This window comes from Monodelphis domestica, chromosome 5, assembly GCF_027887165.1.
Source record: "Monodelphis domestica isolate mMonDom1 chromosome 5, mMonDom1.pri, whole genome shotgun sequence".
Taxonomy (NCBI): domain Eukaryota; kingdom Metazoa; phylum Chordata; class Mammalia; order Didelphimorphia; family Didelphidae; genus Monodelphis; species Monodelphis domestica.
The window spans coordinates 26351413-26362848 of NC_077231.1; the positions used below are offsets into that span (position 1 = coordinate 26351413).

General features: G+C 49.6%; 1 protein-coding gene and 2 non-coding genes across 3 annotated transcripts; all 3 read left to right on the plus strand.

Annotated features, from left to right (window-relative positions):
• The first annotated feature begins 3026 nt into the window (after positions 1-3026).
• On the plus strand, positions 3027-9176 carry ATP5F1B (ATP synthase F1 subunit beta). Its single transcript, XM_001364032.5, has 10 exons — positions 3027-3341; positions 3732-3905; positions 4178-4352; positions 5024-5145; positions 5715-5899; positions 6615-6773; positions 6881-7003; positions 7693-7905; positions 8112-8313; positions 8936-9176. The coding sequence occupies exons 1-10, from the start codon at positions 3215-3217 to the stop codon at positions 9031-9033; spliced, it is 1578 nt and encodes a 525-aa protein (XP_001364069.1). The 5' UTR covers positions 3027-3214; the 3' UTR covers positions 9034-9176.
• LOC130454821 (small nucleolar RNA SNORD59) lies at positions 3972-4048 on the plus strand. Its single transcript, XR_008912617.1, has one exon. It is a non-coding gene; the product is annotated as a small nucleolar RNA SNORD59 (small nucleolar RNA).
• Positions 5530-5602, plus strand: LOC130454819 (small nucleolar RNA SNORD59). The gene has a single exon (XR_008912616.1). It is a non-coding gene; the product is annotated as a small nucleolar RNA SNORD59 (small nucleolar RNA).
• Positions 9177-11436: the final 2260 nt, after the last annotated feature.

The window sequence follows — 11436 nt, forward strand, 5'->3', positions numbered from 1 at the left end:
CTTAGGACAAATAAGTATTGTCAAGCAAAAACATATCAATTCAGGAGGTCCCTCATTTTAGGATTAACACTCTTTTGGTGATTCTGTGTGACTGCTAGTCATGAAATACCACGATCTCCAAAGAATTAAATTTGTAGGTCCCTCAAAGGGCAATGGAGGGGAGTATGGTGGGTTTGATTAGATTGAAACTGGTTGCCAAGGAAGGTGAGAGAACACAGACCAAAGGATATCATGAAAGAAAAATGTGGCCAAAAAGGAAGGCAAACCATTTGTAGAGTAAAAGGGAAGGCTTTGTGATGTATCAAAGGGGCCCATCCAACATTCTTGAGGCCTTCCATTGGATTCCATGAAATTTCAGGAGACCTTGAGGCAGGCTCCCAGTAAAGCCCTATGAAGGAGGTGGCTGGGTGGCTCAGTGCATTGAGAACCAGGCCCAGAGAAAAGAGATCCTGGGTTCCAATCTGGTGTCATATATTACCTAACTGTGTGACCCTGGACTAGTCACTTGAGCTCCACTGCCTAGCCCTTACTGCTCCTCTGCCTTGGAACCAATACCCAGTATTGATTCCAAGACAGAAGGTGAGGGTTTAAAGAAAAAAAAAGCCCTGAAAGCTTTAGGGCAAGTCATGGACAAATCACACTGGATGAAAAGGCTATGTTATGACCACTGAAGGGAGTGCCTGTATGAATAAGATCACAAACAACACCTTATATATTTAAAGTTTGCAAAGCGTTTTATACAGATTAACTCATGTGAACCTCCTTACTATATTATGAAGTAAAGAATAGAGATATGGGTGAAGAAGTTGCATTTCTGTCCAGGAATATGTTGGAGTCAGCTCTGAACAGTGGAGAGCTGATGGTAAAAATTTTAATGTGGACATTTATACTTCCTAAATCAACAAAAGCTTCAAATTAGGGCTTGATTTATTGTTTTGTTGCTTGTATAGACTTAAGAAAGTGATGGAGAAAAAGTAACCAATACCGATTAAAGTTTCCATCCTCCCTCAGCCCCTACCAGCAGGTAATTCAATATTTATCAGCAGCCCCCTTACCCATAATGATACAGAGGCCAGATGTGAACCCAAGTATTCCTGACTGCTTCTCTCTAGATCTATGGAGTTTTGTTTTGTTTTTTTTAAACCGTTGCCTTCCATCTTCGAATCAGTACCATATTAGTTCTAAGGCAGAAGAGCAGTAAGGGCTAGGCAATGGGAGTTAAGTGACTTGCCCAGGGTCACACAACTAGCAAGTATCTGAGGCCACATTTGAACCTAGGACCTCCTATCTGTAGACCTGGCTCTCCATCCACTGAACCACCCAGATGCCCCTAATCTACAGTTTTTAAAGTGGCCAATCTAGCATGTTGTGTTTGTGACTTATCCCTAAATATTACCTAGACTTTGATGTCCTCACATCAACCAGCAGACTGTTATTGTTGTTCTTTAGCCTTTTCACTTGTGTCTGATTCTTTGTGACCCCATTTAAGATTTTCTTGGCAAAGATACTGGACTGATTTGCCATTTCCTTCTCCAGCTCATTTTACAGATGAGGAAACTAAGCCAACAGGGTTAAGTGACTTGCTGTGGGTTCCACAGCTAGTAAGTATCTGAGATCAGATTTGAACTCAGGAATTTAAGTTTCTTTACTTCAGGCCTGTGTACCACCTAGCTGTTCTTTACACTCTGATAACTAAGTCAGTGAATTTGCTAATGCCACAGATGTTTGATTTGCAAATAAGAATTGGCCTAAAAAACATTCCTGAGGAAATGTATGATCTTCCATCTTGGTAAAGGTCTTATCACCTCATGCCTAGACTGTTGCAATAGCCTCTAGGCGGGTTTCCCTATCTTAAGTTTCTTCTTATTCAAGTCCATTCACTAGCCAAAGTGACCTTCACCACTTCACTCCCCCTCCCCCCTCCACTCAATGAGGGCTTCCTATTATCTCCTGGATCAAAAAGAAAACCCTTTGTTTGGTTTTTATGAGCCCTTCATAACCCACCTCTTTATGGTCCTTATTCTTTACTCCTCTATAAGGATTCTTAAAGCCCTACTACATTGGCCTTCGACACATTCCATCTTCTGACTGTTACTTTTCACTAGCTGTCTTCTTCTTACCCTCATCTCCAACAATGGTTTTTAAAAAAACAAAAACAATAACAAACTCTGACCTGTCTTAGAATCAATACTGCCTGTTGGTTCCAAGGTAGACTAGTAAGGGCTAGGTGATGCAGGGTAAGTGACTTGTCCAAGGACATAAAGCCAAGAAGTGTCTGAGGCCACATTTGGACCTCCCATCTCAGGCTTGACTCACAATCCAGAGACACCTACCTGCCCCTATCAGCCCAAAGCTTTTGTTTCCCTCTCCCTTTCCCAATTTCCCCTCTTAATCTGTACCTAGTGGTTTCACTGTTATCTCACCCGTTAGATTGTGAGTTCCTTGAGGGAGGAGATTTTTCATCTTTTTTTCCTTTCTTTGTATCTCCTGGGCTTGACCTGGTGCCTGGAGCATAACATTTATACAAACTTGTATTATTTATATTAAATATATTTATGCTATGCTTATCGACTTGCCGTGAAAAAGAGGAGAAATTGCAGGGGGGTAGCCCCAGCCAGGAGACTACAGATTCCCTCATACAGGTCCATTAGTGTGGCCAAAGCTCTAAAAGCCCCCTGAAGAGAGGCAGGCTCTCAGCTCTCACTAATGGTACGTTTAAAAATTAGATACCAGGCCCTGGAATAAGGTGGGGAATTACAGAAAAGACGAAGACCCCAGGAGGGCTCAAGGATCCAACCTAGGACAGCCTGGCTGCTGTCTCATTCTACTGCCTTATTTCAAGGACCCGATCCCCTAAGAACGAAGGTCTCTCAAAGGCCCAAGGGCAGTCAAAGACAACCTGCGAGTATCCCAGAGGCGCCCTTCCTCTTTCACAGTAGTCCCTCCCACTGCAACTGACACTCATCTGGACCAATTGCCTTCTCAAGCTCAATCGCAAGTAACATCCAATGAAACTGAGCTACCTGAGAGTGGCAGCGGCTCTGACCAACGAGAGAAGAGCTGGTAGACTTTGCCCTATGGAAGCTTGGGCTAGAGTAAAGAGCACAGCACTAACCCAATGCTAGCACCGGATCGGGCCAGAGTTCCACCCCTACTGCTGTAGAGTCGGCTTCCTGAGAGGGGTGCTGCGCTCAGTCTCTCCCCAGACTCCGCCATGTTGGGGCTCTTGGGCCGCGCTGTTGCCACCTCGGCCTCAGGGGCCCTGCGGGGCCTCGGCGCTTCGGCGCCGCTGCCCCAGGCTCAGACTTTGCTACGGGCGGCCCCGGCCGCGGTCCAGCCGGGTGAGTGTAAGCGTTTTCGGAGGCCAGGCCCATCCTAGGCCGACCATGACCTTGAGGCGCGCTGGGCCTGGCGGCGCCGGAGCCCGAGGGTTGGAGGGAGGGAGCGGAGGAGCCCATCACTGCCCTCCCCCTATTGGGTGAGGAGGCCGAGAGGGCGCCGGGACCCTTGCTCCCCTTTCCAGGACCTAGGCCCAGGGCGCCTCAGTGACCTTCCTGCGGCCCGCGGGGATGGCAGCTGGAGAAGCTGAGAGTGCGCGGCCGCGAGCCCACAGGCCTGCCCCATCTCAACCGGGAGCCCCTTCCCTGCAGGCCTGCAGACAGGAAGCCCGGCCTGCATACGCTCGCCAGGACCCTCGGGTGACCTCTAACTGTCCTCCGTCCCCTCCCCAGCCCGGGACTATGCTGCTGCGGCCCCCAAGGGCGGGGCCGCCAGTGGGCGCATCGTAGCGGTCATCGGGGCCGTGGTAGACGTGCAGTTCGACGAGGGCCTCCCCCCCATCCTCAATGCCCTCGAAGTGCAGGGCAGGGACACCCGGCTCGTTCTGGAGGTCGCCCAACACCTGGGTAAGTGCAAGTTTTCTTACTGCGGGGCTTGACATTGGTTGCGGCATCGAGGTGTCACCTAAGCTCTCTTCCATGATGATTTCTAACTAGATGACTTTCGTTCTTCTGAGTTTGCTGAAGCCATGCTTAGAATCTGAGCAAGAGAGTTCCACCCGGCTTGGTGGGCTTCCTCATTTACTGGGGTTTGGGTGCTCCTGGCAGAAAAGACCAGGCAGAATCCCCGGGAATAGGATTAGATGAGTCTGTGTAACTGGTTTTACCCCAACTGACAGGTGAGAGTACAGTCCGGACTATTGCTATGGATGGTACTGAAGGATTGGTGAGAGGGCAGAAGGTCCTGGATTCTGGTGCTCCAATCAAGATTCCTGTGGGGCCTGAGACTCTAGGAAGAATCATGAATGTGATTGGAGAGCCTATTGATGAAAGGGGTCCAATCAAAACCAAACAGTGAGTGCTAGGAGCTCCAGTTTCTTTAGAGACCTGTTGCCATACTGTTTCCCCATACAAATTACATTTTAATATATAATGCACTGTGTTGCATTCCCTCCTTAAGTAAATTAAGTCAAGTAAATATTTTAACAGTTAAGTAAAGAATAGAATTTCCAGTGAGGAATGTTTATTTTAATTTATATCGTAATTAATGTTAATAGTATGTGTAAGCTAGATGGTCTAAGTATATAGAGTATCAGGCCTAGAGATGGGAGGTCCTAGGTTAAATCTGGCCAACACTTCTGGCTGTTGACCCTGGGCAAGTCACTTAACCCTTACTGCCCTTCTGTCTTAGAATTGTACTGATTCTAAATCAGAATGGAAGGTTGTTGTTGTTTTTTTTAATAGTGTATAGTTGATTTATTAACATTGAATAATTATGATAAAATTCAGAACAAAGGTGTGGAAACCTCAAGAACATAAGCACCAAAGATGTGATTATTTTTTCCTAGCTGGAATTAAAATATAAATTTGCATTATTTATCTAAATTCCCAGGACTTTGTGAGAGGGGGGAATACTGGTATACAGAATAAGGGAATTTCTTGATGTGTAGTGCTTGGAGAATCCTTAGCCAGGAAGGATTTCTGTATCACTAGAGAACAACTCAAACTGATCTTTTTCTATCCAGGTTTGCTGCTATTCATGCTGAGGCTCCTGAATTCATGGAGATGAGTGTGGAGCAAGAAATCCTGGTCACTGGCATCAAAGTTGTGGATCTTTTGGCTCCCTATGCCAAGGGTGGCAAAATTGGTATGTTAGATGTGGGGAGTATTTCAGTGTTTTATATATCTGACAGAACATGCTGTGGATAGTGTGGTACGGGTAGAGTAAGAGACGAGTTCTGACTTTGCCACTAGTTAATGTCTTTACAAGTCACTAGTTGTCTGAGCTTTCATATACTTGTTGTTTTTAAAGTTGAGAGTTACATTCTGTGATTTATGATCAGGGTGATAAAAAATGGATTAACAAGCATTTTCTCAACCATAGCTTATGGCTCACATAAGCAGTGTTTGATATGACAAAGGTTCGTGAGAACTTAAGTCAGATTCTTTCCATTTTGGTGATGTTGTCAAAGACAAGTTCTGTGTAGCTGCTCTTTCTGGTTTTGTTAGGCGTTATGTTTTAGAGCAGCATCCTTCACTGATGAGTAGCTTTCTGACTTTCGTTCTTCTGATTTTGCTGAAGCCAGATGCCACTTCTGAGAAGGAAAAACAAGGATCATTTAGTGTTTAAGGTTATACATCCTTTTAAAATTAGGGTATCGATCCTTGGAATTTAAGAATTGCATCTAAAACACTTGGGCGTTCATCTCTCCACAGGTCTATTTGGTGGTGCTGGTGTGGGTAAGACTGTGTTGATTATGGAGCTGATCAACAATGTTGCCAAGGCCCACGGTGGTTATTCTGTGTTTGCTGGTGTTGGTGAACGGACCCGAGAGGGCAATGACTTGTACCATGAGATGATTGAGTCTGGTGTCATCAATCTGAAGGATGCCACTTCCAAGGTGATCCAAACGAGGCCCCCCCCCCCCTTTTTTTTTTTAAACCCTTACCTTCCGTCTTGGAGTCAATACTGTGTATTGGCTCCAAGGCAGAAGAATGGTAAAGGCTAGGCAATGGGGGTCAAGTGACTTGCCCAGGGTCACACAGCTGGGAAGTGTCTGAGGCCAGATTTGAGCCTAGGACCTCTCATCTCTAGGCCTGGTTCTCAATCCACTGAGCCACCCAGCTGCCCCCAAACATTGGAATTATTATTATTATTTTTTAAACCCTTACCTTCCATCTTGGAGTCAATACTGTGTATTGGCTCCAAGGCAGAAGAGTGGTAAGGGCTAAGCAATGAGGGTCAAGTGACTTGCCCAGGGTCACACAGCTAGGAAGTGGCTGAGGCCCAATTTGAACCTAGGACCTCCCGTCTCTAGGGCTGACTCTTAATCCACTGAGCTACCCAGCTGCCCCCGAGGCCCCTTTTTTTCCTTCACATTTTATAGAACTTATCTGTCTTCTATAGTTTGGAAGTTGCGGATGATCCATTTTAAAACATTTTTCTTAGAGGGATTTGGTTTGGATCATATAAAAAATAATAGTAGCTCAACCTCCTAACTAACACTCAGGAGCCTATGCCACATAGACTTTTCTTGACTTGGTCTTGGGCCAGAGAGTCTTAGGTTTGTATATTGGCAGTTTTTGGTGTTTTCATGAGTTGTATGTCCATCACAGGTAGCGTTGGTGTATGGCCAGATGAATGAACCACCTGGTGCTCGGGCCCGGGTAGCCTTGACTGGCCTCACTGTGGCTGAATACTTCAGAGACCAAGAAGGTCAAGATGTACTGCTTTTCATTGACAATATCTTCCGATTCACTCAGGCTGGATCAGAGGTAAGAAAGGAGATGGGAGATTTAGGGTGGGGGAGCGGTTAGAGGAGAAAATTAAATGGAGCTACAGCCGTTTTGAGCCTTGGTTTTCTTCCCTTCTCTCCTTCCAGGTGTCTGCTTTACTAGGCAGAATCCCTTCTGCTGTGGGCTACCAGCCCACCTTGGCCACTGATATGGGTACCATGCAGGAAAGAATTACCACAACCAAGAAGGGCTCTATCACCTCTGTGCAAGTAAGAGAATTTTAAAGTCTATTCTATATGCTATTTCTCCACCTCCCCAGCCCTCCATAAAAACATGAAGACTGGAAATGACTTTAGGTCTGCTTTTTTTTAAAGCTCTGTAAACATTTTAATTACACTTTGGAGTGATTTATAGCTTGAAGGAATCTTAAAGGATCTAATCCAGTCTTCACCTCATAAATGAGAAATAGGCCCAGAGAGCTGCTGAGTGTCTTAACCTGAATTAATCTTGGCTATTAGAGCTAGGATTTAACATCAGAACTAGTGTTCCTTCATAGTACTGTGCTGCCTACAAAGTTTTGGACTCCTGTAAATCTGGGACTATTCCTAGGTTCTTATAGCCTTAATGCACAAGAAGAGGGTACGTACTCTACCTAAGCTGGGCCACGAATTCTGTGCTGCATAAAAGTGAGGAGGAGAGAGAGTCAAGGGTAGCCATTGATTCTTTCTCAGATAAGTAGTAGGAAGGGCACTTGATGGCCTCCTGAAGACCTAAATTCTAGGCTTGACTCTACCATAATCTGCTGTGTGCCTTTTGGACATTTCTGCTGTAGCACATGAAGGAAGTGAAGTAGATCTCCATCAGCTTCTCTCTTTGGTGAAATATTAGAAGAATTTGAATTATTCTGGGTTTGAAAAAGGTATCCCACTTACTAACAGTGTGAATTAATCCAAATTAGGCCATCTACGTGCCTGCTGATGACTTGACTGACCCTGCTCCTGCCACCACCTTTGCCCACTTGGATGCTACTACGGTGCTGTCCCGGGCTATTGCAGAGCTGGGCATTTACCCTGCAGTGGATCCTCTAGATTCCACTTCCCGAATCATGGATCCCAACATTGTTGGTAACGAGCACTATGATGTTGCCCGAGGCGTGCAGAAGATCCTTCAGGTGAGCACTCTTGGAAAGGGATGTAGAGTAGAGACTTGGAGTGAGTAGAAAGAGATCAGTGTCAAACCACTAATGTTGGGAAAGGAATAAAATCTCAATGCTGTGCAAGCTGTGCTGTAGTACTGTAAAGTGCTGGAGCCTGGAAGGGCCTTTCTAAATAAAAGCCCTTCTACTAGAGCAAGCTCCAATGGACATTTTTCTCCTAGGACTACAAGTCCCTCCAGGATATCATCGCTATCCTCGGTATGGATGAGTTGTCTGAGGAAGACAAGTTGACAGTGTCTCGTGCCCGGAAAATCCAGCGTTTCTTGTCACAGCCCTTCCAGGTTGCTGAGGTATTCACAGGACATATGGGGAAGCTGGTCCCCCTGAAAGAAACCATTAAGGGATTCCAACAGATCTTGGCAGGTAAGAAAACTGGAGTGAATGATCTTTATGTATGGAGGCATCTCCCAGAGACGCCTGGCCTTTTCCAATGAAGGCAGCCACCATTTTCCTCTTGAGCTCTGTGACTTATTTTCCAAGCGACTCCCTGGACTTAGTTGCAATTCACTCCTCTTTTGGGCATATCTCTGAGCCTCTCTGGTGGCCTCCATTCTAAATGATCTGACTCCCAGGCTCTCTTTCAAGGGACACTCCTTAAGAACACCCCAAACTTCCAGAGTGCAGCTCAGCTCAGGGCAGAACGCTTCAGTGACTATTATCAGGGTTACTTCTAATTCCATTCTTTGTTTATTCTTTATACTATTTGCCTTCCTTTCCCCCTGCCCTGTGTTTCTGTGTCCAGAGTTTCCTTCCACAGATTAAAAGACCCTCTTTTGTTTATGTTGTGCTGGACATGGTCGATGGTGGGTGGCCCCTTACCTTGCCTATGCAGTCTCCTCAGCTGATGTCCTGGGACCTGGGTGTCCTTGGGTCCGAGTGGGCTGTGGTTGCCCTGTTCTCCCTCCCCCTTCCCGAGTTGAGAGCTGGCCACAGTTCCTTCCATTTAGTGGGTGCTTTAACAGCAGAGCTTTCTTCACTCCCGCAGGCCAGTACGACCATCTCCCAGAGCAGGCCTTCTATATGGTCGGACCCATTGAAGAAGCCGTGACAAAAGCTGAGAAACTGGCCGAAGAGCACTCGTGAGGTGCCCCTGCACCCACCACCGTATCCTCGCCTACCCCTTCCTCTGATTCCACTTGGCTCAGCAGAACTCCACAAGAACTTTATTGGGAAAGCTGTGTCCCTTCGGAGAATATTTAAATTTGGAATAAAATTGACTGGTCGCCGCTGTGTCTGTGTGTGTGTGTGCGCGCGCGCCTGCGCAGAGTGGATATTGTGGGTTAGAATCCAGCGCTAATCCTTCTGGGTTCTTTCATGCCTGCCCTCAGCTGGTGTTTGACTCCTGCCGTGCCTAGGGAGAGTCCAGGTTGCCTGTGGGATCTGAAAGGGTTAAATGAGGCCGCGGTCACAAAGGAGGTTAGGGGCCCCGGGGGATGCTCCATTTCCCATTATTTCCCTTCAGAAAGCTGCTCCACTTCCCATTCTAGCCTTGCAGCATCTTGGCACCCGGGACACCAAGTTTGAGTCCTTCCGCGCCGAGTTAATTCTTCTAACTTGGTACCATTTAAGGAGCCTCAGTTGCTTCACCTTTAAAAGGGGCCCCTGGCCAGGATTTCCCAGGGAACGCTAAAGCCCTTTGTATACAAAGCGCCACCAAGACAGCATGTTGGGAGTGCGGTTCCCGGAAGAAGCCTCTAGGTGGGACTAGTGGTCAGGCCCTGGGTGTTGGGGAGGGAGCGCCACCCCGCGCTCCTCCGCCCCTCCATGGACATTGGCACAGGCCCGGCAAGGGTGACCCGAAGCGCCCCAGTTATATCACCCCGCCTGCAGTCCTAGCGTCGGCTGAGGACGGATAGAACGACCGAAGGAGGCCTCACCGCAGCTGCTCGGGCTGCTGGCTCCGCCGCGGCTCACCATTTTGAAATCTTGGAAGAGCCATTTGCTGGGCTCGGCTAATGATTGTTTACAGACCAGATGGGGCTCTTATCCCGAGGCGGAGCCGGGTGAGTGCAGGCTCCGCCCCCCGAGCCGGATGACCGGGCCGCTCCGAGCTCCCTTCCAGTCAGTCCGCGGGGACCCGAGATGGGATGGGGAGGGCCCTTGCCTAGGGTCCGTTGGCGTCCCCAGTCCAAGTAGCTGTTGGCCAGAAGGTGGCGTCCCAGAGCCGCGCACGTCAGCCTGCTCCCAGAAAGGGAAGCTGGGGAGTCCGCGGGAGGTGCTTGTTTCCTAAGCTGGCTCCTCCGCCGAGGCAGGGCAGCTTTCTAAGGGCTGGCCCTGTTACAAGCGGCCCACAAGCAGAGCCGACCCCTGGAAATCCGGCCGGCGTGCCCTCCCCCTCCCCGTGCCCTCTGGAGGCTCGCCAGAACTCCGCTAACCCCGTTCTGGCTTCCTCGTTCCGCCCGCAGTCAGTCTTGCCCTCCATCTGTCACCGAGGACATCGCCCTCTGCGAGTTCCTGGGAATTCGCGTCTTTGAAGGCGGGCTGTGGCTCTTTGAATGGCTCGCTTGTCGGCTTCTCTGGCCAGGCTGGTGGGAGGGCGGGGAGACCCAGTCGTGGGGAGCTCTGCGGGCCCGGGTGGCCCGGCCGTCCGAAGGGAAGGAGTGTGCAGAATGGGCCTTCGGGGCTCCGGAACGGACTCCTTTGGCTGACTCAGCAGGGGTGGGGCCCGGCCTTTGCTCCCTTTGGGACCCCGATGGTTGGCCCTGTTCGATGTGCCTGCCCGCTCTAGGACAAGCAGAGGCCGCTCCCTGGAGCCTCCGAGTTCTAGAAAGGGCCGCCGAGTGCGCGTCCTGGAGCGTGTTCTCCCCCCGCGCCTCGCGCCTCCCCAAAGCGCACTCGGGATCTGGAGCCTTCCAGATCACGGCTTCTTTGGCCAGCAGGCTTGAGGCTGCATTTCTCCGTGGGGCCCTGGGCTGTCCCCCAATTCTGGCAGGACGCGGGGCTATCGTGTGACGGACAGCTGGCCACCCGCCCCCGAAGGAGCGCTGCGGCTGGGAGGACGATAGGGTTTCGACCTTTGGGGTTTCCTGATTAATTCCAGCACAGCCGGAAGGGAGGGGCGGGGCAGGATGGGGGAACCCCCCCCCCCAAATGTTGATGGTTCCCTGGAAAACCTCGTTTAGACTTTCCCGGTGTTCCCATGTTCCCGGGACCCTGGCTTTCCCGGGTTCCATAAGGCACACCTTTCCCCTCCTCATCCAGTCCCGGGCTGCGCCACACAGACTTGGGGGACAGAGGAGGGGAGGGCGGGTGCCCTCATTTCTCAGTCCCTCCCCTCCCCCCTCCTTTTCCCAAGCTGGCAGCCATCCCAACTCCGTCTTCATTCCCCGCTCTTCCTGGGTTCCTCCATCTTCCGAGTCCTCCCCCACGCTGGGCACTTAACCCGACTGCCCCCTCCCCACTCCAGCCCCCGCCATGCGGCTCCTGCCCCTTTAAGCGCCACCCCCCCCATTCCCTGTTCCCTCTCTGCCTCTGCCGCCGCCGCCG